This window comes from Pezoporus wallicus, unplaced genomic scaffold (genome assembly GCF_028554395.1).
Source record: "Pezoporus wallicus isolate ANWC-B61680 ecotype Strahan unplaced genomic scaffold, APGP_CSIRO_Pwel_v1 contig_4264, whole genome shotgun sequence".
In the NCBI taxonomy this organism is placed as follows: domain Eukaryota; kingdom Metazoa; phylum Chordata; class Aves; order Psittaciformes; family Psittacidae; genus Pezoporus; species Pezoporus wallicus.
The window spans coordinates 510,619-533,208 of NW_026637102.1; the positions used below are offsets into that span (position 1 = coordinate 510,619).

Consider the following 22,590-nt stretch of genomic DNA (forward strand, 5'->3'; position numbering starts at 1 on the left):
TTTCTGTTAACTGGCTGCTTCTGCCCTGCTCTGGACCTGTGTAGATGATTTTCTAATTCTGCTCAGTAGTTCTTTGTGTTTCCTCCCAGTACTTGCCCTGCCTTTTCCATCTCCCTCTTCCGCTGTCCCAAGGCTGTTTGTTTTTCTAATTTATACAAACATTTCTTGATTGCAGTCTTGTTCTGCAAAATTTTGGGTGGCAATTGTCTGTCAGTGCAGTAAGTATGCTCAGTTGCAGCTGTAATATTAAACAGTAATTAGGAGGGAAACACAGTGTGTGCCCTGGTTTTTGTTATTGTTCTTTTGTTGCTGTTTTTTTCCTTGTTTGTTTCTCTCCTTTGTGTCAACATTTCATTCAGTTTCCTTTGGATGATGTTTCCATAGTCAGTATCACTTGATACAATGACAAAATCCTGGAAACGCTTGCAGATTCAGAATTAACTTTGGAGAGTAATAGAGGCTGTGTCAGGTGCAGCTCTGATGGTGTTTAGAAAACTGCTCTTGTTGTAGGCATTCTGTGCTGCCCATTAAAGGCATTTATCAAGTGAAGCAGTCTGATATCAACACTGCTGGCTGCCAGGTAAATCTGTCCCCTCCCCAGGTTTTGCAATACTTGAGTATTTGGATTGGTCTGAAACTTTGTCTTCAGGAGGGATGAAGGGAGAATAAGCTGTACAAACCTCTCTGCTGGAAATTGCACAAGAGGTATTTCAGCTGGGGGCAGGGGTCTGTGTGTCTCTGCTCCCTTTACACGGCTGAAGCTTAATTGGGAAAAAGCAGGAGATAAGGGTGTGCTGTGTAGAACTAGAGTGGAGTTAATTCATGCGGAAGAGCTTGTCTTGCAAGTGGGAGCACTGAGCAGAGAGAAGAAACCTCCTAAAATTCTCTCTAACTCTCCAGATTCCCTGCAGCACTTTGTTGCAGGCTGTGCTGGTGGGAGCTTGTCAGCCCCCCAGGAATGAAGCTGGGGGAAGCAGGGCAGGCTGCGTAGCAACTATGTTGTGAAGTGGTAACAATTCGCAAGTAGGGCAGTAACAAAATCGATTTTTCTCCTCTTCAGCTTGGCAGCTCTCCAGGTGCCTGCTCTGACACAATGAAGTGTGTAGCTGGGGAGGGAGGGACTTTGGGTTGATGTGGGGGGGTTATACAAAGAGACAGGAGGTTAATCATTGAACTGATCACAGTGGATGGATTTATTTCTGGACTCAATTTCCCAGGAACTCCACTATCCCACCCTGGGGGAAATGCCTCAGCTGAAGTTTCTCTAGCTCCAGCTTCGTGAATAAAGACCTGTCTCTTTGGAGTTAATCACAGCAGCTCTGTGACTACTGAGTCATCCATCTGCTTCAAGAAAATGTTTGCTGTCCACTTGCTAGCTTTCCATTTCACAAAGCTAAAAGAGGATCAAATAAAAAAGGTAAGATGCAGCATTATGTAATTCCTGTTTTGAAAACTGTTACTCAGATACTGTGGGGTCTGCAGTATGTCATGCAGGCTAAATAATGGTGTTATCTGTTAACGCCATACAGCCAAATGGGGCAAAAAGCATTCTGACCCTAAACCATCTGACAAGTGTGAAGATAGGTCTGGTTAGTCCTTTCCCCTCCAGTTATAAGTTCTCTTTCAGCGATTCAGCAAATGATCTCCAGAAAGGAAAAGTGGTGCTTAAACTTTATCTGGCATGTTGTGGTGTAACCCAGAGGGCAGAAAGGAGCCTCTTGCTGAATTGGTTTGTAAGTGTAGTGTGAAGGCTGGGATTTCTAAAGCTGAGTAGGAATCAGTGTTACTCACATTGTAGCAGGGAAAACTCCTGGGGTCTTTGGGCCAGGACTTTTGGATCTCAGGAGGCAGTTCCAACTAATATTGGTGTGGGTGAAGTGCATGTGTCTCCTCTGGTTCAAACCTGGCTGATCACTCTGACGTTTGTAGATGTGATCTTAGATTACAGTTGGAAAAACTCAAGATGGCCCATATCTGAAGCCATCCGCACTGGGAGTGAGCAAGCTGGTTGCTCTTCCCTAGTCTACTTTAATGGCCATGCTGTAAAGTGTTTTCTGGCTCTCCATCATAAGACCACATGGGACCTGTAAGCTTCTTGGGTCAGAGGTTGCCTGGTTTCTAGACATGTCTGCTGCAGTCCTGTTCTCCTGGCATCTCCACTGGAGTGCTTTCTGTTGGCCATTGCTGCCAGGCTCCAGCCTCTTGTTTTCCAGCCAGCTGGAGACAGGGCTGCCTGCAGACCCATGGTGGGAGATCCAGGGTCCTGGTGGGTAGGTCTGCCTGCACTGCTCATCTCATCAGCAAAGCAAGCAACACTGGATTGTCTTCTCTGTGCCCTTGCTTAAACGCAGAGTTGCTTGTTCTTAGGGAGGGCTTCTTCCACTGATTCCGTCTTGAAGAGAAGCATTCCAAGAGAGGTTCTGGTATCTCAACAGTCAGATGTCTGACTCCATCTCTCAGTCATAGACCTTTTATTCCCATTATTTTATCAACAGAAGGGGGCCCAGTGCCTTTTTCTTGTGTGATGATCTGATCTGAGATCTCTCATCTAGACAGCACTATTTCTTATTTTTTTTACTAAGGGAGAGACCTTGTGGAGCAGTGCTTGAATGGAGTGGGCTCTTCAGAGAAACATCCAGAGTGTAGTTGAGTGAAGACTTCCCTGAAGTGAGGACTGTGGAGAGGAAGAGCAGAGGGATTCTGGCAAAGCCATTAAAAAAAACACATGCTTTGTAGAGTTCTCTTTTAAGAAACCCAGGGTAGGCTGTATGGGACTGAGTTGATTTCTCCCCATTAGAAAGAAGGAATGCCTTCCTACTTCTCCGTTCCCAGGCTTATTTGCTCCCTGGTGGCAAGAACAAGGCCTTCCCCACGATGAAAACAGTGCTGTTTCCATAACTGAGGCAAGACACTTAAAAACAAGGACCTACTGTCCTTGTGCAGTAGGGAGGAGGCAGCAGGACAGTTTGGTGTTGGACAGCCTGGCTATTCGTGTGTTTACAAGCAAATGGTATGTGAGCAGCCCTTGCTCTGGTTGTAAATCAGGCTAGAGAATCAGCAGGCTTTCCTGAGCTCTGCCTTATCTAGTTCCTCTGAGAGGACTGGCTCCTCCTGTGGTTGTAGGCAAACAACATGGGGAATGCAGTTGCTGTGGCGAGCTAGTGCATGTTCTTTGCAAACAGACATGGTTATTTTTATTACTGTTTAGTTGTTTGTTTGGATTTTTTTCCACAGGGACTTTTATTTGGGTCTATATGAAAGTGTGTGAGTGCTGTTTCCTCCAGGCATTGTAATTTCCTGCTTTCTTTCCTTCATTTCTTTTCTTTTTTTTTTTTTTTTTTTTCTTTTGATATGCTCTGAAAAGCAGAGCTGGTGCTTGGGCTGGGCTGGTGGATCATACACAGTGATGGGGCCTCAGAAAAACCTTGGAGGAAATCAAGTGCTTCTGCAAACAAGAGCTACAACAAAAGGTCTAAATAATGGTCTTTTCAAGGCACAGGGGATATCCAAAGGCAGCTGCTGCTCCTTGCCAACTGTATCCTGTAGTTTAAGATTTTCTCCTCTGTGTATGTTTTGCTGCTAGATAAGTGCTGGAGTTACTTTCAGGGTCCTGGCTCTTTCAGGTGTGTCATTGCTGCCCATCAGTTTAAAATGGGATTATAGATAGGTAATTTGTTTGTACCTCATTAATATAGGTGGCCAATCCAAATTGCAGAAGAGAACAATTTAGCTACAACCTACTTGTTCTCTTCCTCTGTTTAATCTTCTAGACCTCCTTATGTAAATGATACTGATACAATGCTCTGAATAGATTGCGTAAGAATGTAGCCCATGTTGCAAGAGCTGAGTGTGTGTACTAGTGAAGCACTGGGAATTGTCCTACCTTTCTCCCCTGCCTCTAGCCCTGAGTCTCATGTCATGGGAAGCAGGATGTTAACACAGATTACCCTCCAGAGGATGTCCAGCCGTTTGGAGCACAGAATTATTATGCCTGCCTCATGTTTGTTCATACAGCACCAAAGTCTGGCTCAGCAGACCATTTAGATGTTGACAGATTCTCATTTTGCTGTGTTAATCCTTTCTTATACCAGCTATGTAGTTTCTAGGCCGCTTTACAGACGTGCATCCAGCCCTGCAGGTAAATGTCAGTCCAAGCAGTGTGTTGTCTTGAAGAATATGTCAAGTTTTGCCCTGATGAAGCTGTAGAGGAACTGATTAGGTTCTCTACCAGTTTATCTGAATGAGTGTTGTTTCACAGATGCTTTGATTTCCTTTAAATTCAGCTGTCTTTTATTTTGATGTATGCTGTGAGTTACAGACCCTTAAGAAAGGATATTTACTGCACCCAAAAATGTGTTTTAGAAGTAACCCTAGAATCACAAGAGAATGGAGGACAGAGCTGGAGTGAGAAGAGGCTTTGAGCTCCAGCCTGACATGCTAACAAGTTAATTGTCTGTTGAGTGGAGCAGTAGCTGAATAGATGTTTTCAGGTTATGGCTGACACGTTTGGATACTGATGACATTTTCTGGACTTGACTCAGAGACGTCAAATTTTCACCAGGTTGAGATATTTTGCAGTTCTAGTTTATTACAGGAGAGGATGGTGTAAAAATAGCTTATCAAGAGTCTCATGTAAGTTTGATGGGATATGTATGTTGGCAAGTTATTGAGCCATTGAAAAGACAGCAAACTTTTTAATAGTAATTCACCAAGGCTCCATTAAACATTTTTAAGACAAAGTTTTTATAACAGTAAATGGTCCAGTGATGTTCTGGAGCTTGCTTGCTGGCAATCATGGGAATTTAGGTGCTGAGGTCAAAACAAAATGAGCTTTTAAAATCAGAGAGGTGGGGTTTGCATAGGTTATATGCTTACCTTCAATTTGTTATATATGTGAAAGGAATTATTTTGTCTTCTTAGGACCTGTTTAGCCTCATGTTCATCAAGTGGGTGGTAATGAGCATAGTAATTCTTGTCCGACACAATAAGGAGTGCTGCTAGAACTGGAGTTCCAGATTTTCAGATCCTTCATGCCAAACTGCACCCCTCATGGTTAGGAAACTAGTGCAAGTAGCCATGAAGTTCCTGGATTTTTTCTGCTTGCAGAGATAAAGACAGACTCCCCAGTATACATAGTTCACTGTAGCATGAAAGCAGTACTCATCCCAGCATGCTGCTGAACACTGAGGAACCTTCATGCAAGTAACACCTTTCATCTTTCCAGGTTGACAGGTACCTGTATCACATGCGTCTCTCCGATGATATCTTGCTGGATGTGATGTCTCGCTTCCAGGCTGAGATGGTGAAGGGCCTGGGGAGAGACACGAACCCGACGGCAACAGTAAGAATGCTGCCATCATTTGTGCGCTCACTTCCAGATGGCTCAGGTGAGTTCGCCTTGCACCATCACAGCAGTGCTGATTTAGGAAGACGGTGGGTTGCTGCCAGTACTCAAGGACAGCACAACAAAGACATAGGGCAATCAGTGGCTTTGGATTACTGCCTATCTCATGTTGAGAAAGGTGTATATTGAGGAGACAGCAGCATGGGGGAATGCTGGCAGAGCATATTTTCCCTCTACCGGATGTTTTTTGTCCTACTGCAACTTGCTTGAGGAAAGGACCTAGTAAGTGCTCAGAAAACCGCCTCTTTCTTCCATAAAATGCAGATGTACCCAGTGCAGGCCTTGCTGCAGGAGATGTGGCTGGACACAGCAAGGGCAGCCTCTACAGCTCAGACCCTGCAGTGCAGTGTGCTGCAGGTGGGGGGATGTGCCAGTATTATTGCCCTGGCCTTCATGGAAGGAAGGCAGGATGCTGCAGTGAAACCTCTCAAATTGCAAAGTGGCAGCAACGTTGTGTTTTCAGAGCTCTGATCCCTTATTGCCTTCTGACAGCAAACTCTGCACTGCTTTGTTGTCCTAAAAGGTAATCCCTGCCTGTGCTTCCTTGCCTTCTGCATTGGGAAAATTTGCTTCTGGGTGGGGTCTACCAGGAAACAGCCTGCTCTGCTTCTACAGCTAGATCAGCTAGATCAGTTGCTCCTAAATTGAGACTTAAACAGAGGGAGAAAGTGCAGTGGTGTGGTAGTATCACCTACCACTATCACCTACCACAGTATCACTAGCACACAAGGTGAGGTAGTATCTTGTCTTGTCTGAAGTAGCCTGTCTTGTCTGAAGAAATATGCACATCCAAAATAATCTGGCTCAGTTTGCTCCTGGCATTGCAGGCTGACAGAAGATTATGTTTTTTACCAGGTTTAATCAAGTCTTTGAATCTGTGCAGGAGTCTCTGTCTGGCCTAGGTTAGGACTCAGTGTGTAACAGCTGTGCAGAAACCTTAAGAGAAATATTTGCTTTGTACCTCATTTCTACAGGACTTCATTCTTTCTGAAGGTGAATTTCCTACAGTTAAATGAGAAGTAGCACTTTTAATGGCATATAGGGAATGTAAGGACGTTGACCTGTTGGAGTGAATCCAGAGGAAGGCCACAAAGATAAGAGGGTTGAAGAACCTCTCCTATGAAGGCAGGCTGAGATGGTTGGGCTTATTCAGCCTGGAGAAAAGAATACTCCAGAGACACCTTAGAGGAGCTTCCAGTACTTAAAGGGGAGCTACAAGAAAACTGGAGAGCGACTTTTTACAAGGGCAGGTAGTGATAAAACAAGGGGGAATGCCTTAAAACTGAGAGAGGGGAGATTTAGATTAGATATTAGGAAGAAGTTCTTTATTCTGAAGGTGGTTAGACACTGTGAAGTGTTGGAGATTGCCCAGAGAAGCTGTGGCTGCCCCATCCCTGGAAGTGTTCAAGGCCAGGTAGGATAGGGCTTTGAGCAACCTGGTCTAGTGGAAGGTGTTCCTGCCCATGGCAGCGGGATTGGGACTAGGTGGTCTTCATTGGTCTGTTCCAACCTAAACTTTTCTGTGATTTGGAGGCTAGTCCTTGAAATGAAGAATATCTGAGAGATATTATATACAGTCCCCTCAAACTGCCTGGCTGGAACTGGACACTTCATTTTGCTGCTACCTTCATCAAAGAAGAAGAAATATTTAGGTCAAGTCTTGCTATCTCAGGTCTCACATGGCACTGACCTTGTCCTGAAATAGCAGGGATCCTCTGAGGTTAGGAGACTTGGAAAATTGCATTTAATATCATCATGTTGCAAGACTTCATGTTCCTCAAGGTCAACTTTGGGCAATGCTCTCCTGGCCTGTGTGACCTTTCTGCTTTGTCAGTGCTGCAGAGTCAAGCTGGGTTGTGTCTTATTGACATATTACCTATTTTAAGTATCACATTGATTTTTCTATTTTTGCTCTTTTGCAAAATCCTGATTGGTTTTGTGTACTGACAAAAATTCCAGCAGGTTTAAACACCTCAAACTTGGCTGGATTTTCCCATTTGCAATAGCAACAAACTTTCAGATACTTCAGTGTCCTCAGTGAAGATACCTGAAGTGACCTGTATGCATCATCAGTTTTTAATCATTTAGGGATTAATGGTCTGACTAATGTCACAGTTTACTGAGTAACTCAGTTGGCCTTCTCACCTTTGTGATATCTAACCATGGAATTATAGGTAGAATTTCCTGCTTCCTTCCCTTTCAGGGCCAGATTTGATAAAATTTAGTCAGGTGTTTGAACTGTGGAACAAAGATCACACAAGGCTATGCCCATACCTGCACTTTCCTTTTGGGAAGGGTGTTCTCCTCTGTGTGGAATAGATAATTTTTTTTAAATTATTATTACTGTACCCCTGAGGCCACAAGTTCTTTTGTCTGAAGTCTCCTGCTAGAGAAAGTGTTCGAGTTAAGAGTGCTGCTGACTGAGAAACAGAGGGGTACTTTTACAGAAACACCTAAAGGTGTTTGGAAATGACTGGTTTTGCCTTACTTGGAAGTTGTCTTCTGCAGTAGACCAAGCCTTAACGTGACTTCAAATCTTGCATCCTTTGCTGGATGTGGGTGATGCTCCCAGACTTTAATTTCCCCACATTTCAGGGGTGTACGGTTTTGTAGCCCTTCTGTGCTCTGACTGGCTTTGCAGTTGCTTTGGGCCTCCTTTGCAGAGAAGCTTATCCCTCTGCAGCTTGGAAACATGCTGAAAATGAAATTAACTGCGACATAGCAAGCTGGAAGGAGGGACCTGATGCTCTTGCTAAGGTTTGCCAGCTCTGAACCTTCCTGGTGGAGGTGCCAGGCTTACAGGATAAGGACCTGCCATGACGGGGCAAAAGAGCTTGTGGCCATGGTGAGGGAGGGGCCCTGGACTGTGGCTTTCAGCATGGCATGTGGGCCATCCTTCTCAGCCACCACTGCTGATGGTTGCTCACTTGTATTGCAGAGAAGGGTGACTTCCTTGCTGTTGATGTGGGTGGCTCCCTGTTTCGTGCCCACCAGGTGAAGGTGTTTGATGATGGAAAGCAGAGCAGCCAGCTGGAGAACAAGTTTTACCCCACACCCAAGGAGATCACACAGGGCAATGGAGTTGAGGTAGGGCACACAGGATATTCTGTGCTGGTGCTATGCTTGAATGCATGACTGCCAAACACAGTGTGAGTCTGTCTTCTCCTTTCTTGTGCAGCTCTTTGATTACATTGCTGACTGTCTGTTAGACTTCATGGAGACCAAAAACCTGAAGCATAAGAAGTTACCTCTTGGTTTTACATTTTCTTTTCCATGCAAACAGACCAAATTGGAAGAGGTAAGATACAGAAAGAAATACTACTAGCAAACCTAGCTCCTTGCAGAACCTGGAGATGCTATTGCATGGAAGTGTTACCCTACGGCCTTTTTTGTGGGGTCATGTTTACATAGCTCTATGGAGAAAGCATGGATGACCATTAGCATATAACTAGACTACCATTTAGAAACTTATTTCCAATCTCAAGGCAATGTGATCTTTAACCTAAAGCTGTTCTTTTACTTAATCAGTAAGCAACTCATACTAACCATGTGCCTTTATACAAAGACTGTAAAACACATACTTTTGTGTCCTGAAGCATGGTTCTTTTTTTATATTGCTGTCATTCAGTTTCTCTTTTACAGTTGATTCTAACTAGGAAAGACCTCTAGCTGAGCTGTTTGAGAGGCTGCATGGGGAAATGAAGGGCTGGTTGCAGTTATTTTTTGGTCTCTTATTCCAGCCTCTCTTTTATTTCTAGGGATTTGGGCTTTGGGTCCCAGCCCTGCAAATGCTTTGTGCTTAATGCTATTAGTTTGTGATGAGCATCAGTGAACAAAGTACAGGGAGAAGCATTTGCAGGGTTGGGACTTCATTTCTGTACCTGTTAATTCTGTTCATACTGACAGGCACCCCAAGGTGAGATGTTCTGACTTTATGGCAGATTCGTGTGCTAAAGTTGCAGCTTTTGGGTCACTGGACTGTTACTTTGCAGGGGGTTCTTCTTGCCTGGACCAAACACTTCAAGGTCAGAGGAGTTCAGGACACAGATGTGGTCAGCTCTCTGCGCAAGGCCCTCCAGAAGCATAAGGCAAGTTTTGTACCTGCAGGAGAACCTGACTGGCCACAGATTGTCTTCTTGGGAGATCAACTCTTGGTGTGTGGGTTGTTTTTGGAGTTGTCAGACATTCTTCAAGGACTGCCAGTTGCAAATTCCCAACATGGCTTTATGTCTAGTAGATCTGTCTCTGCTTTGGAGGTGAAGCTGTGTAAGGGATTGTAACTCAGGCTGGCCTGGTCAGTCTAACAGTGATGGCAACTGCACACTGATAAACTGGGCTGGCTGTGACAGTGGACCAGTATGGCCCCGTCTGACTGAGCAAAAGGGAATTTGTTGTGAAACAATTTGGTAAGATGTGGATACACCCTGTGTTTCGTACCCTGACTTATGGGATGAAGGTTGGGAGGGGGAAGCTGTCATTTAAAATTGGCACATACAACTCTATCAGTGCTTGCCTGTCCATTTCAGTCTGTAGGTTGGAGTCCCTGATTGTAAGACAGCAGTAAGCATGATTAAATCTGCCCTTGAACCAGTGTATACCTTTGAATAACATTATGTTTTAGTATTTTTGAAAGTCTTATTGGAAAGCTTGGTGCTATTGGTAGCACCATCTAAGAAATACAAAGTATCTTTCCATACCTTGACATCTTTGTAAAAAATGAGGAAATTCTTTTTTCTCGCATGATAAAAATACATCCTTGATTTTGGTTTTTAGTTCACTTCTTTCTCTGCATCTGTCTTGCTGTAATTAGCAGGATCAAAGGATCTGAGAGTTGCTGGGTGAAGTCTGCCCCCTTGCTAATGTTGGCATCTGAGTTACAAGAATCCTGTGCTAACTTTGATTTTACTTTACCAAGTTACTGCAGTGTGAAAGGAAAATCGCACAGCTTTGATGGAAAGGCTTTTTACTTGAGTGTGGTATTGGTGCCTGGTTTTGTGTTAAATAACTGCATTTATGTATGTATATTTTCTATCACATTTGGTAGGATCTGCTCAGGTAGTAGAACATTATCCTATTGTGCAGTTCATAGGACAGATATATGGGTGCTAGAATATCACAGAATTCAAACCAACAACACATTGTTTTTCTAGCAAACGAGATTGGATTGGGTAAAAACAAATCCTGTGAGCAAAGATCCTGGCTGGCCAAGCACTTGAGAATTCAGAGATATCTGTTACTTCACAGAGTTGTGGGGATAATGTTATAAAAGGAAACAGTATGTCTTTCAACTGAAGAGCTTTCCTGAACAAAGCCTTCAGAGTATGACCAATGGAGTATGTCTGCATGTTGTTGCTTCAACACACAGGAGGCTAAGATTTTTTTTTTTTGTGTGTTACTTGCCCATCTTTATGCTATTAGGACATAGACGTTGATGTTTTGGCAGTAGTCAATGACACTGTGGGAACCATGATGACTTGTGGATATGATGACCAGCACTGTGAAGTTGGACTCATAATTGGTAAATTTTTCTGATCACTAAGTAGTCTTTTTCTCCTCAGTTGTTTAATTCTAAAAAAAAACTGTAGTCAAAGGGAATGTCCCAGTACAGGAAAGAGCAGGAAGAAAATGGAAAAAACAATTATTTTCAAAGATTTTCAGATTTTCAAGCCTGGCTGCCTTCTGTAAAGCAGCTGTTTTTATGCTGATCACATTGCCATCAAATGCCACAGTCCCCATTTTGTCTGGGTTCAGTTGTGACCAGCATACTAAACTTTTCTGCTGACTGTATAGAAAATTAGTGTTTGTCTGTCTAGAGAAAGCTGAATTCCTCTCACGTCTGGTAGTTAGGATCAGCTATGTTTTCCACAGTATCTCCACTTTGTGCACTGTGGTGGCTTTTTAAGACACATAGAAATACATTTGAAAAAGAAAATATTTTTAAACAATCCAAGCCTTAGATTAATTTCTAGAGTTTTTTATTCACTGTGAAGTGATTATTTAACCACAGGGTTAGGTATTTATATTTGCTTTCAAAGACAATATGCTAACTTATTTTCAAATATGTGGACTTAAACAAAAAGCAAACCTGGAACAAGGAAGTAACTTATCTGCACTGTCTCCAATATTCACAGGAACTGGCACTAATGCATGCTACATGGAGGAAATGAGGCACATCGATCTGGTGGAAGGTGATGAAGGGCGGATGTGCATTAACACAGAGTGGGGTGCCTTTGGAGATGATGGTGCTTTGGATGACCTCCGCACAGAGTTTGATCGGGAGCTTGATTTGGGATCTCTCAATCCTGGAAAACAATTGTAAGTGATTCCCTGGCTGATTTGCCTGAGCAGTCTTGAGTTCCGTGAGTGTGTTTCCAGGAGCCCTTTTGGAACAGGAATTAGATTATGTGAACCCAATTTGACTTGATGCTGATTCTGGCTTATCCAGACCTCCCCTTCTGAAATGGGAAGAATGAGTACCTTTTACACTTCCCAGCCTCACAGGCCAAGGGATTGCTGCTGCAGTTGCTAATGTGTTGTTAAAAACAGGTGGTTGCTCTGGTATGATGCTGTGGAGGAGTAAAGACAGGAAGAAGGTAAACAAACGGCATATTTAAAGCATGGTTCATCAAAATTGCTTCTGCTGGCTGAGCTGCTCTCAAGTCTTTTGAAAATTCTCTTTAATTCCTCATTTATCTTGAGGGGCAGGGTCCCAGTACCTCAGAATGCACCCCATCTACAACTTATCTCCCAAACTCCTTTTGTACATGCTTAAATGTGATCAACCTGCATAAGAACGTAAGATGCTTATGCTTGAATTTTCATACCTTTGGCTAGCAGGTAATCCTTTGTGTGTAATCCTTCTTGTGCCCCATTCCAGGTTTGAGAAAATGATCAGCAGCCTGTATTTGGGGGAACTTGTAAGACTCATTCTCCTAAAGATGACAAAAGAGGGTCTGCTTTTCAATGGGAAGGTGTCAACGGCTCTGCTTACTAAGGGCAAGATTGAAATGAAGCATGTGTCTGCAATGGAAAAGTAAGAACCTGCAATATGGTGTTTGAGAGTGGCTGTTATTCTTTCACAAGCACAGCAATGATAGTGAACATATAATTATAATCCATGAATACTGGGAACAGTCCTGAACTTTTTAACTTGATTTTGCTTTTGCCTAGGAAGTAGGAAATAGGAATTGGTGGCAGGTCAACTTTTAGCAAAGTACCACAGTAGAAAATGTGTTGTTAACCATCACAGATGCAGGTTGTTTAAGTAACCTCTTTGGAGACCTGAGTACATTGGATGATTGTTGCAGTTCTGAGTTTCTGTGATGTGGGAGCACTGGGGTTGGGGAGATGTAGCACAGACTCTGGATCAGCTAATGGATGACCACATGGAAAACTGATAGATTCTAGTGTTTTGAAGAGGAATCCTAATCCTTATTGTTACTCCAGGAATAATTTTCTTTGTTGTATTGAGTGAGCCTGTACATCCATTCCTGTGCTGTCCTTCTACAGGCTAAATATTTTATCCTGCTCTCTTCTTTGCTAGCTAATTGGTAAATCTCACCAAAAACTGAACCTCAGGAAGCAGCCTCTTAAAAGTCTGGTCTGCCCCGCAGGTACTTCAGAATCCTTGCATTAGATGATGTGTTCTTTTGTTTTGGGGTAGATATAAAGAAGGACTGAACAACACAAAAGAGATCCTTACAGAACTGAACCTGTTTCCCTCTGAAGAGGACTGCATCGCTGTTCAGCATGTCTGCACCATTGTTTCCTTCCGTTCCGCCAACCTCTGTGCTGCCGCCCTGGCAGCCATACTGACACGACTAAGGGAGAATAAAAAACTGTTGAGGATGCGAACCACTGTTGGGATTGATGGGGGACTCTATAAAACCCACCCCCAGTAAGTAATTAAAGGGGATTTGGTAATCGCTGGCCACATGCTTGTGTGCAAAGACTTGCCATCTGCATGTATGTGTGGCTTTTCAGGGATCTGCTAGTTTTGCTGCAGGGCTGGGGTGAGATCTGGTGCAGTGCAGAGGATCGGAGTGGTTTAGTTATGGCAAGGCTGCCTTAGGGGCTTTAGAACTTGGTGTGGGGTGGCAACAACATGACACATGGGATAATGGTGTCTGGAGAAGAGCAATTGATTCCTCAAGTGACTCTTGGTCTCCAGGGCACTTGCACTTCACTGGGTTCCATCAGCTGGATGGAAGTCTAATTCCAGATGGAGGTTCTCACCCTCTGTGATTGTGACTGTTGTTGCCTGGTTTTTCTCCAGTGTCCTCTCTTGGCACTGGCACATGTTTAAGAGGTATATTCATGTTCCTGTAAGTGTACAGGTTCTGCAGAACAGCCAAAAATCAGGATTGTCTTATCCATCTCCTAGACCAGTTTCTGACCTTACATGCTTCTCTTGACTGTGCTTCAGCACTTGCACTGTTTCGTGTGTGCATGTACTGGAAATGTATGTGAAGTAAACCAAGCATGAAATGCCTGTGAGAATCTAAAGAAACTCTTTGTTCCTGTAGATATGCCAAACGTCTGCACAAAGTGGTGAGAAGGCTGGTCCCAAACTGCGATGTTCGGTTCCTCCTCTCTGTGAATGGCAGTGGGAAGGGGGCTGCCTTGGTCACAGCAGTGGCTTACAGGCTGGCTGCTCAGCGTAAGCAAATTGATGCTGCTCTTGCACCATTTCTGCTGTCCCTGGAGACCCTCAGAGAAGTTAAGAACAAGATGAGGACTGAGCTAGAATATGGGCTAAAGCGCGATACGCAAGCCAGTGCCACAGTGAAGATGTTACCCACATATGTCTGTGGGACACCAGATGGAACAGGTGGAGTCATTTTCTGGTTACATGTTGGTTGTTCAGGAAAGCTGCTTGTCTGTCTTCTGAGGGGAATATGCCAGTTGTTCTGGAAAAAGCCAGGGTGATTTATGTTGGCAAACTGGTGCTTCCCGAGATGTTATCTGGCTGACCCTTCAGGCACGCACTAGCAGGCTGGTAGGATAAATGCTACAGGGAGTGGTGTGCTATCACTGGCACAAATGAAGTTTCTTGGGGATGTATGGCAGGGTATACCTTTCTGACTGGCAAACAGGCTACCAGAAGAAAAAAATGAAATACCTTCCTTTTCTTACAGAGAAAGGGAAGTTCCTTGCCCTTGATCTTGGTGGGACAAATTTCAGAGTTCTGCTGGTCAAAATCAGAAGTGGAAGAAGAAGATCAGTGCAAATGTATAACAAAATCTTTGCCATTCCTTTGGAGATCATGCAAGGGACAGGAGAAGAGGTAACCTTTAATGAACTTTTAACTGATCCAGCCAAGGCCTGTTACATACGATTACTATGAGATTTATGTACTTTTTTTTCCTTCCAGCTCTTTGACCATATTGTCCAGTGCATAGCAGACTTTCTGGAGTATATGGGGATTAAAGGTGCTCGCCTGCCTCTGGGCTTCACCTTCTCCTTCCCGTGCAGGCAAGCCAGCATTGATAAGGTGAGAACTGCAACACAGAATGGGTCAAGTGGCAGCTGTGAATCTTTTTGGTAAATGGCATCATTTTGGATGAGGGTGACTTGTTGGTTTGGAAACTGCACCAAAAAGCTATTCTTCTACATGCTTTCTTTCAAACAGGGCTTTACAAGGTTAGGAGGGGAGGGAAAAGCCAATTTGTCTTTGAAAATAATATTTCACTTGTTTTGTGGGGATTTTATTACTTTATCGGGCAAATTAATTGTGCTTCGTGAGAAAGTCATCATCCTATAGAAATACAGGAGGTAGAATTTAACCTTCTTTAATCTGCTAATAGATGGATGTTACTTGGTTTTGTTCTATAAAAATTAAGCTCTTATGATTGTGAAATAACTACATATTTATAGTAGCCCAAGAATCTCAAATGCTGCCTTAACTCTTCAATGGCAAGAGATAACATGTGTCTCCTTCTTCTTGCTCAGCTGCAATCCCAGCGTGTTTCCCTAACTGTGCTGCCCAATTCTGACTATATAACTTCTGCACTGTATTAGTTTCTTTTTGTTGAGTGTCAGCGGGCAGAACTGAGCTAGCTTTTCAGCTTGGGAGAGTTGGCTTTTTGACAGATATCTTCATCTTTCCAGATCTAATGCAAGAAAAAAGAAAAGCCAGGAAAAAATTATTATCAGATATTCTGATGCTTCTCCAAAGGAGGGTGGGGAAGGTTGTGTTGCTTAATTCTAGTCAAATATGTAGAATATTGGGGAAATGATAGGCTCCTAATTTATTGAATATTATTATGTCCTGTTGGGTTTCACAATAACATCTAAGTCTTAGCTTCTAGTCTCTTCTGTCTCAACTTCCAGATCACAGTTGAGAGTTTAGCAAAAAAGTGGGGAGACAGCTCAATATGCCTTCTAAACCTAGTATTTCCAAGCATAGTATTTAGGTCTTGACAAATTATGAGAAAACAAATTCCAAAGCAATGGTGGTAAACTGAGTGAAATACATCTGTGTCAGGGTCCCACAGTATGTCACCCTGTGTGTTTGGTCTTTTACTGTTGCTAGAACTTGAGGGTTTTTTTAAGAGCAGCTTTTTCTCTCAGTTTCCCTCTTTTTTTCTTATTTGGACAGACAGTCCAGAGCCAATCACCGAGTGGAAGGTTAATTACTTCATGTAATCTGGAAATCTACTTCTGTCAGGCCACATCACTGTCCAAAAAAAAACCCCAAATTAATGTTGGCCTGGAGTACTGGGATCATACCAAGTGTCCTTCAGTAAACTAGCCAAAAATTAACAGAGGATGTTCGTTAATGTTTGTTGGGTGTCTGATTATTTAAAGCAAAAGTATTTTTTAGTCTTTCCCATTATTTAGATAATGCAGTGCCTTCATGCACAGAAGGTTTTCCAAATGAGAGTATTAGAAGGCACTGAGTTGGTAGTGTCTTGATAAATAGCTGAGTAAACCTGGAGTCACTACCGTCAGCAGTTGAGTAACAAAGGTACCCTTGCACACACTCTGCATGAGACACTCAGAGTAACCTGTCCAGGGAAATACATTTAAAAAAAATCGTGGAGCATTTGTGGAGATAAAAATAGATTGGTGCTTGGAAGGTACAGTCTTCTCTCTATCTTCACTTATATTTTCTTCCTCTTCTGTTTCAGGGAACACTTGTGGGATGGACAAAAGGTTTCAAGGCGACAGACTGTGAGGGAGAAGATGTTGTTGATATGCTGAGAGAGGCCATCAGGAGAAGAAATGTGAGCTATTATTTTCTGTTCTCTTTGGTGTATTTAATGCACTCTCCCTCTTCCTCTGGGATACCACTACTGATTGTGACTTGTGTTTTAGGAGTTTGATTTGGACATTGTAGCAGTGGTGAATGACACCGTTGGGACAATGATGACATGCGGATATGAGGATCCAAACTGTGAGATTGGCCTTATTGCAGGTACAATCATATTGAAGTGACCACTGTAGAAGTAAGCATGCATGTAGGTGCTAGGTCTCACACCCTATTTTAGAATTTCTAAAACAGCATCTTTTATTTGAGTTTGATGTATGATGTTACTAATCAGTTGGGGTTCTTGGCAGATTTGTATGGTATTTAACAGAGGGCATAACACCTGTAGCAGATAGGATCCTGAATCTATTGGACTTTAGATCATATCTCTAATAGTGCATAGTAAGTGTGTGTGTCGTGGTTTAAACCCTAGCCAGACAGCTTGTTCACTCACTCCCAGTGAGTGGTGCCGGGCTGAGAGCAATCGAGGACTCCTCCCCCCGGGGCTCTCCCCTTCCCCGCTCCCAGAGGAACGGGGAGGATCGAAAGAGTGCAACTCCCACAGGTTGAGACAAGAACAGTCCAGCACCCAATGTACAACACAAATCACCACTGCTACTACCAACGACAACAGTGATAAGAGAAAATAACAAGGGAATAGAATACAATGCCACTGGCCAAGAAACAAGTCCCACCTGGAAGCCCGTGTCCTTCCGGGTAACTCCCAGTTACCCCCCATCCCAGGCATGACGTGCTGTGGTATGGAATACCTCTTTGGCTAGCCTGGGTCAGGTGTCCTATCTCTGCTTCCTCCCAGCTTCCCCTCCTCCCTGGCAGAGCATGAGCCTCACAAAGTCCTTGGTCAGGGTAAACGTCACTTGGCAACAACCAGAAACATCGGTATCACCAGCACTATTCCCAGGCTGGAAGTCAAAACACAGCACTGCACCAGCTACCATGAAGGGGAAAAATGACTGCTACTGCTGAACCCAGGACAGTGTGCATGGTAAAAGAATATAAGAACAGCACACAGAACATGAATCCTTGTTTGGACAGATTTACTGCTTAGCAAGGTCATAGGCCTTGGAACAAACAAGTATATTTAAAAATTTAAATTAATTATTTTTGGGTCATCTAGATGATTCCCCCAGTAGGTACCTCCAAGTTTTCAGCCAGAATTACATCTAAGCATGTAAGGTCCTAGCCTCACAGAATGGTTAGGGTTGGAAAGGACCTTAAGATCATCTAGTTCTAACCCCGACACCTCACACAAGACTATGTCACCCAAGGATCTGTCCAACCTGGCCTTGAAAGCTTCCAGGGATGGAGCATTTACCACTTCTTTCGGCAACCTGTTCTAGTGCCTCACCACCCTCACAGTAAAGAACTTCTTCCTTATGCCTAACCTGAAAATATCTGAAGCCCCATTTGGAAAACAGACTCTTCCAAGTGTCCAAGTACACCAGCCATCGCATTTCGTTTGGAGAACTGGTTCTTGTATTAGTTGTTGTAACCGATGTTGCAAGTGGTAAGACCCTGCTCACCAACTCATTTCAGACTTCGTAGCTGCTTGACTGGCTCTTGGCAGTGTTAGCTTTTGAGAGCATGCTGTCATGCAAGATGATGTGTGGTACATTACAGCCAGAGTGGCAGCAGTTACTGACGGCTTCCATGTGTTTCAGCTGCTACTTCATTTTTCTGGCTGAAGCCTTGTCATTTCTTTCATCCTAGGAACAGGCAGTAATGTGTGCTACATGGAGGACATGAAAAACATAGAAATAGTGGAAGGGAATGAAGGAAAAATGTGCATTAATACAGAATGGGGAGCATTTGGTGACAACGGCTGCATTGACAACATCAGAACAAAATATGATAAAGAAGTAGATGAAGGCTCACTAAACCCAGGGAAACAGAGGTAAATGTGATGGTTCTGATGCCAAGAGCCTGAAGAAGTCAGTCTTTGAGACACACTGGCTACTTTTAAAAATGTGCTTAATGAGTGAATAATAAGAAAGGAAATTTTAATATTACATTTAATTTGTTGCATGGTAAGTAATGCAGATATCCAGGACAAAAAAAAACAAAGATGTACATTTGTTTCTGTTAACCACAGCCCTGATTTCACCTTAAGGCAGTTCCCAAACGGTACTGCTCTTAAGATATCCCTGCAAAATGCAGGCCTTGCTGTGTTCCTCCTCTTAGAGTGTTTTTTCAAAGGTAAAAATACAGCTTGTGCAAGAGGATAAACTGAACCTGACCATTCTTCATTTGGTAAAGACAGCATCAATTACATATGACTTATTGGTGAATGCATATGCTTCGGTATGCACTCTGGCTTTAGCACTACGTTCTGTTTAATATTGCAAGTTTTTATTTTCTAGTTCTGCTACCTTTTAACATAGGTAAATATTCTGTAATTAATATATGTACTTGAAGTCACTGCAACATGATTTTAATGGTTGAAAGATGGAGTTCAGTGGGTATTGCTCTGCAAGCTTTTACTGCCTTTTTAGAGTTGATAGGGCATGAATGTACCACTCATGTTAAACAGAGCTAACATGCATGTACATCTCTTTAAAAGCATTTTTTTTTAATAACAGGTATGAAAAAATGACCAGTGGAATGTACCTAGGTGAAATAGTAAGGCAAATTTTGATTGACTTAACCAAACAAGGACTGCTGTTCAGAGGACAGATTTCGGAATCACTCAGGAAAAGAGGCATATTTGAAACAAAATTCCTGTCTCAGATTGAGAGGTAAAGTTGTTAGATTTACGTTATTTAAATCCCTAAGGTGGTCTGGGACCTCTAGAAAATAGTTTTCTACAAGTCTTCTTTCCCTCAGGAAGTCAATTGTAGCTGTCTTCTTTGTGTACCTGCCTCCTCCTCTCCCATTCCCTGAATAAAAGCCAAAAAGGAGAACTGTGGGAGTTCCAGAATTATTCTGTAATTCTGTGAATTATCATTTTCTGTCCATGCAGCTGTGTTATCTTGGATGCCTTAACCATCAAGCATGATTATACTTGGCTTGTTTCTTGTAGGACTTAAAATAGTGCTTATTTAAAAAATAAAAAGTCAGTGATGTATGAATACTCCATGAATATGTGCTTATCTACATATTTGTGCATGATTGCAATGGTTTTCCAGGCTATTTGAAACCCTTTCTACTGTTGAAAACCTTGAAAGGTAGTGTCCCAGCCTTGAGATCAAAAATAATGTAATCAGGTGGCTGATATGACTTAGCTCCCTCATGACTTTGGAGGTTAGGTAAATAACTGCTGTTTGTGCCTTCTGGAAATACAGTCTAACGTAACAAAGGGCATGCCAGGAGCAAGTCTTCATTCTGAATTCAGGTTGGAATCTACCTGGAAACAATTGGAGAGTGTTAGAGCTGGAGAAGTAGTCCCATTTCCTGGGAATCTTAGCTGTAAGACTCCCATTTGCATGCTGCCGAAGCTTTTCCTAATGCCTTGCTGCTGCATGCGTTTCCCTCTGTGCAGTGACCGGCTCGCCCTCCTCCAAGTCCGGCGAATTCTGCAGCAGCTGGGCCTGGACAGCACATGTGAAGACAGCATCATTGTGAAAGAGGTGTGTGGAGCTGTTTCAAAAAGAGCTGCCCAGCTCTGTGGGGCAGGACTGGCTGCTATTGTAGAGAAGAAGAGAGAAAACCGAGGTGTGGAGCGCTTGCAAATCACCGTTGGAGTGGATGGGACTTTGTACAAGCTCCATCCCCAGTGAGTACCTTGGTACCATACCACTTCCCTTTGCTGTTTGCTCATTTCCACTGTTAAAACATACTGATCTGTACCAGACTTCTGCCAAGGTGGGAAAAAATGAGAGAAGGAATAAAGATCTAACGTATTTCCCTGCTTTCTCTTGCCTAGCCAAAGGATCAATACCTGAAAAGTCAAGTCTAGCTACCACTGTGAGACTTCTCGGGGGTGTTGAGTGAGCTTACTCCTCCAATATTTTTTTTTCCCAAAGTTTTGGGGGTCTTCTGCAGTATCTGGGTGTCCCAGATGAAAGTCTGTATTGAGTTTTTGGAGTGGAGTAAGTATTTCATAAGCAAGGCCTAGAAGTAGATGCAATAGCTTTTCACTTGGCAGAAGAGAGCCTCTTCCATGATCTCTAAAGGCAAGGGAGGTCTCTGGCATCATGCTGAACAAAATTAAAACGAAGAAAGGGAATTAAGTTTTGATTGTGTACAGAATCTTTTATCTATCATGAACAGGAGGAAAAACAAACAAAAAGGCATGCTGTGGAGAACCAGTAGATGTTGGCTGAAGTTATGGTTACTTGATAATATATAAAGATCTCAGGCCAGAAAGCAGCTTCTAAAATGTTCTGTTCTTCTCTCCTTTTCCTTTCAGTTTTTCTAGGGTCCTGCAGGAAACAGTGAAGGAATTGGCACCTCAGTGTGATGTGACTTTCATGCTTTCTGAAGATGGAAGTGGGAAGGGAGCTGCCCTCATTACTGCAGTAGCAAAAAGATTGCATTATGTTGGACAGAAGTGAAAATGAGAGGTCAAGTAATTTCAGCACTGCTAGGCACGTGCTCTAGAGATTTGCTGAGTGCAAAGATAGCTTTACCAGACACCAGTACACAGGTACCTGTTTTCAGGGAGCAGCTAGTTTTGGCCAACCACTATTGTGGACTTTTGTCCTTTGGTAAGTTGGATCAGATGTTTCTGCTCCCCACTGGCATTATATCTTGGCATACCACAGCCTACTCAGTTCTGTACTTTCTGCAATGCATCTATAATGCACATGGGAGAGTGAAAACAAAGCAAAATGATCAACCCCAAATGTGTCTTTTTGCAATGGCTAATTAAGCTACTGCACCACAACAGAGTTTACCATCTGTTTCTTAGGATTTCTGTGTGGTTTAGTTTTGGCTTGGCCTGGCTCAAGGAAAATTGAGATCCTGATGTTGCAGCTATCTAGTGGACATACTTTTTCAATGATTCACAGGTTTACAATAAATCTGCAGGTAAAATAAATTAATGGACTTTGATCAGTGATGCTCCCCCCTCCGCTACACTGGTTGCAGGTGCATTGTAATGTAATGCTTCCCTGAGTACAAGATGCATGTTTAATAGATGAATGTAAAGGAAAAAAATATGATTCCACAAAATATGAGTTTGTGTCAAAATACATTAGTGCATCTGAGTGCACATAAACCTAAACCAATGCTGAATGATTTTGACTGTGGCTGATTCTTTTGATACTGGAGGAAAGAAAGAATGTAGAAGCAGCTACAGGGTCTGCTATGTTAATTTTTGGGCTGCCAAAGTAGTTGTGTAGAAAGAAAAAAAAAAATCACCTGAATTTCTGAAATTCTCCTCTTTGTTTTCCCTTTAGTTATCTCCTTGCCTGCTCATGAGAGGATAGTTGCCAGTTTGTGGAAGGGAGCTTATCCTTGGTTTTAATTTGCTTTCGCTGGCTGCTCTGTCTATGTGTAGTCTGTTGTAAATAAACCTGTGGTGCTGTGAGCCTTTGCTTCTCTGTCTAGTGCCTCTTCTGAGTTGTGGGAAGAACATGCAGGCAAGTGGGAGCTTTCTTTAAACCTATCTATAGCAGGACTCAACAGCACTGCAGTTATTATGAAGGTGGCTTGTAGATAGAGCCCATGTGCTTGTGTGATCGAACATCGCTCACCTGATTTGCCTATCTCAGAATAAACTGAAACAATAATATGGTACAGAGAAGCAGCAAATTTGTATCCTGCTCGTCCCTGTTCTCAAGTATTCCCATATCTCTTTTAATCCTTTCTTCTTGGGTATTTGCTTCTTTTCAGGCTGGCATCACAAGGTGGGGTCAAGAGATGTGCTTTAAACCTAGTTAGGTCAAAAGTAACTATAGTGCAGGGGGATAAGCAGTTGGGTTTATGTAATAATCTTTAACAAGGCTGTTGGGTTTAAATTTAGCAATGGCAA

The 22,590-nt window shown here is 42.9% G+C and overlaps 1 protein-coding gene across 1 annotated transcript; it reads left to right on the top strand.

Annotated features, from left to right (window-relative positions):
- Positions 1 to 1,146: 1,146 nt before the first annotated feature.
- Positions 1,147 to 22,146, top strand: LOC130596040 (hexokinase HKDC1-like). Its single transcript, XM_057403289.1, has 18 exons — positions 1,147 to 1,417; positions 5,225 to 5,387; positions 8,343 to 8,491; positions 8,583 to 8,702; positions 9,397 to 9,492; positions 10,823 to 10,922; positions 11,536 to 11,719; positions 12,282 to 12,437; positions 13,068 to 13,301; positions 13,930 to 14,234; positions 14,542 to 14,690; positions 14,778 to 14,897; positions 16,537 to 16,632; positions 16,724 to 16,823; positions 18,387 to 18,570; positions 19,256 to 19,411; positions 20,155 to 20,388; positions 21,025 to 22,146. The coding sequence occupies exons 1-18, from the start codon at positions 1,355 to 1,357 to the stop codon at positions 21,167 to 21,169; spliced, it is 2,754 nt and encodes a 917-aa protein (XP_057259272.1). The 5' UTR covers positions 1,147 to 1,354; the 3' UTR covers positions 21,170 to 22,146.
- The last annotated feature ends 444 nt before the right edge of the window (positions 22,147 to 22,590 follow it).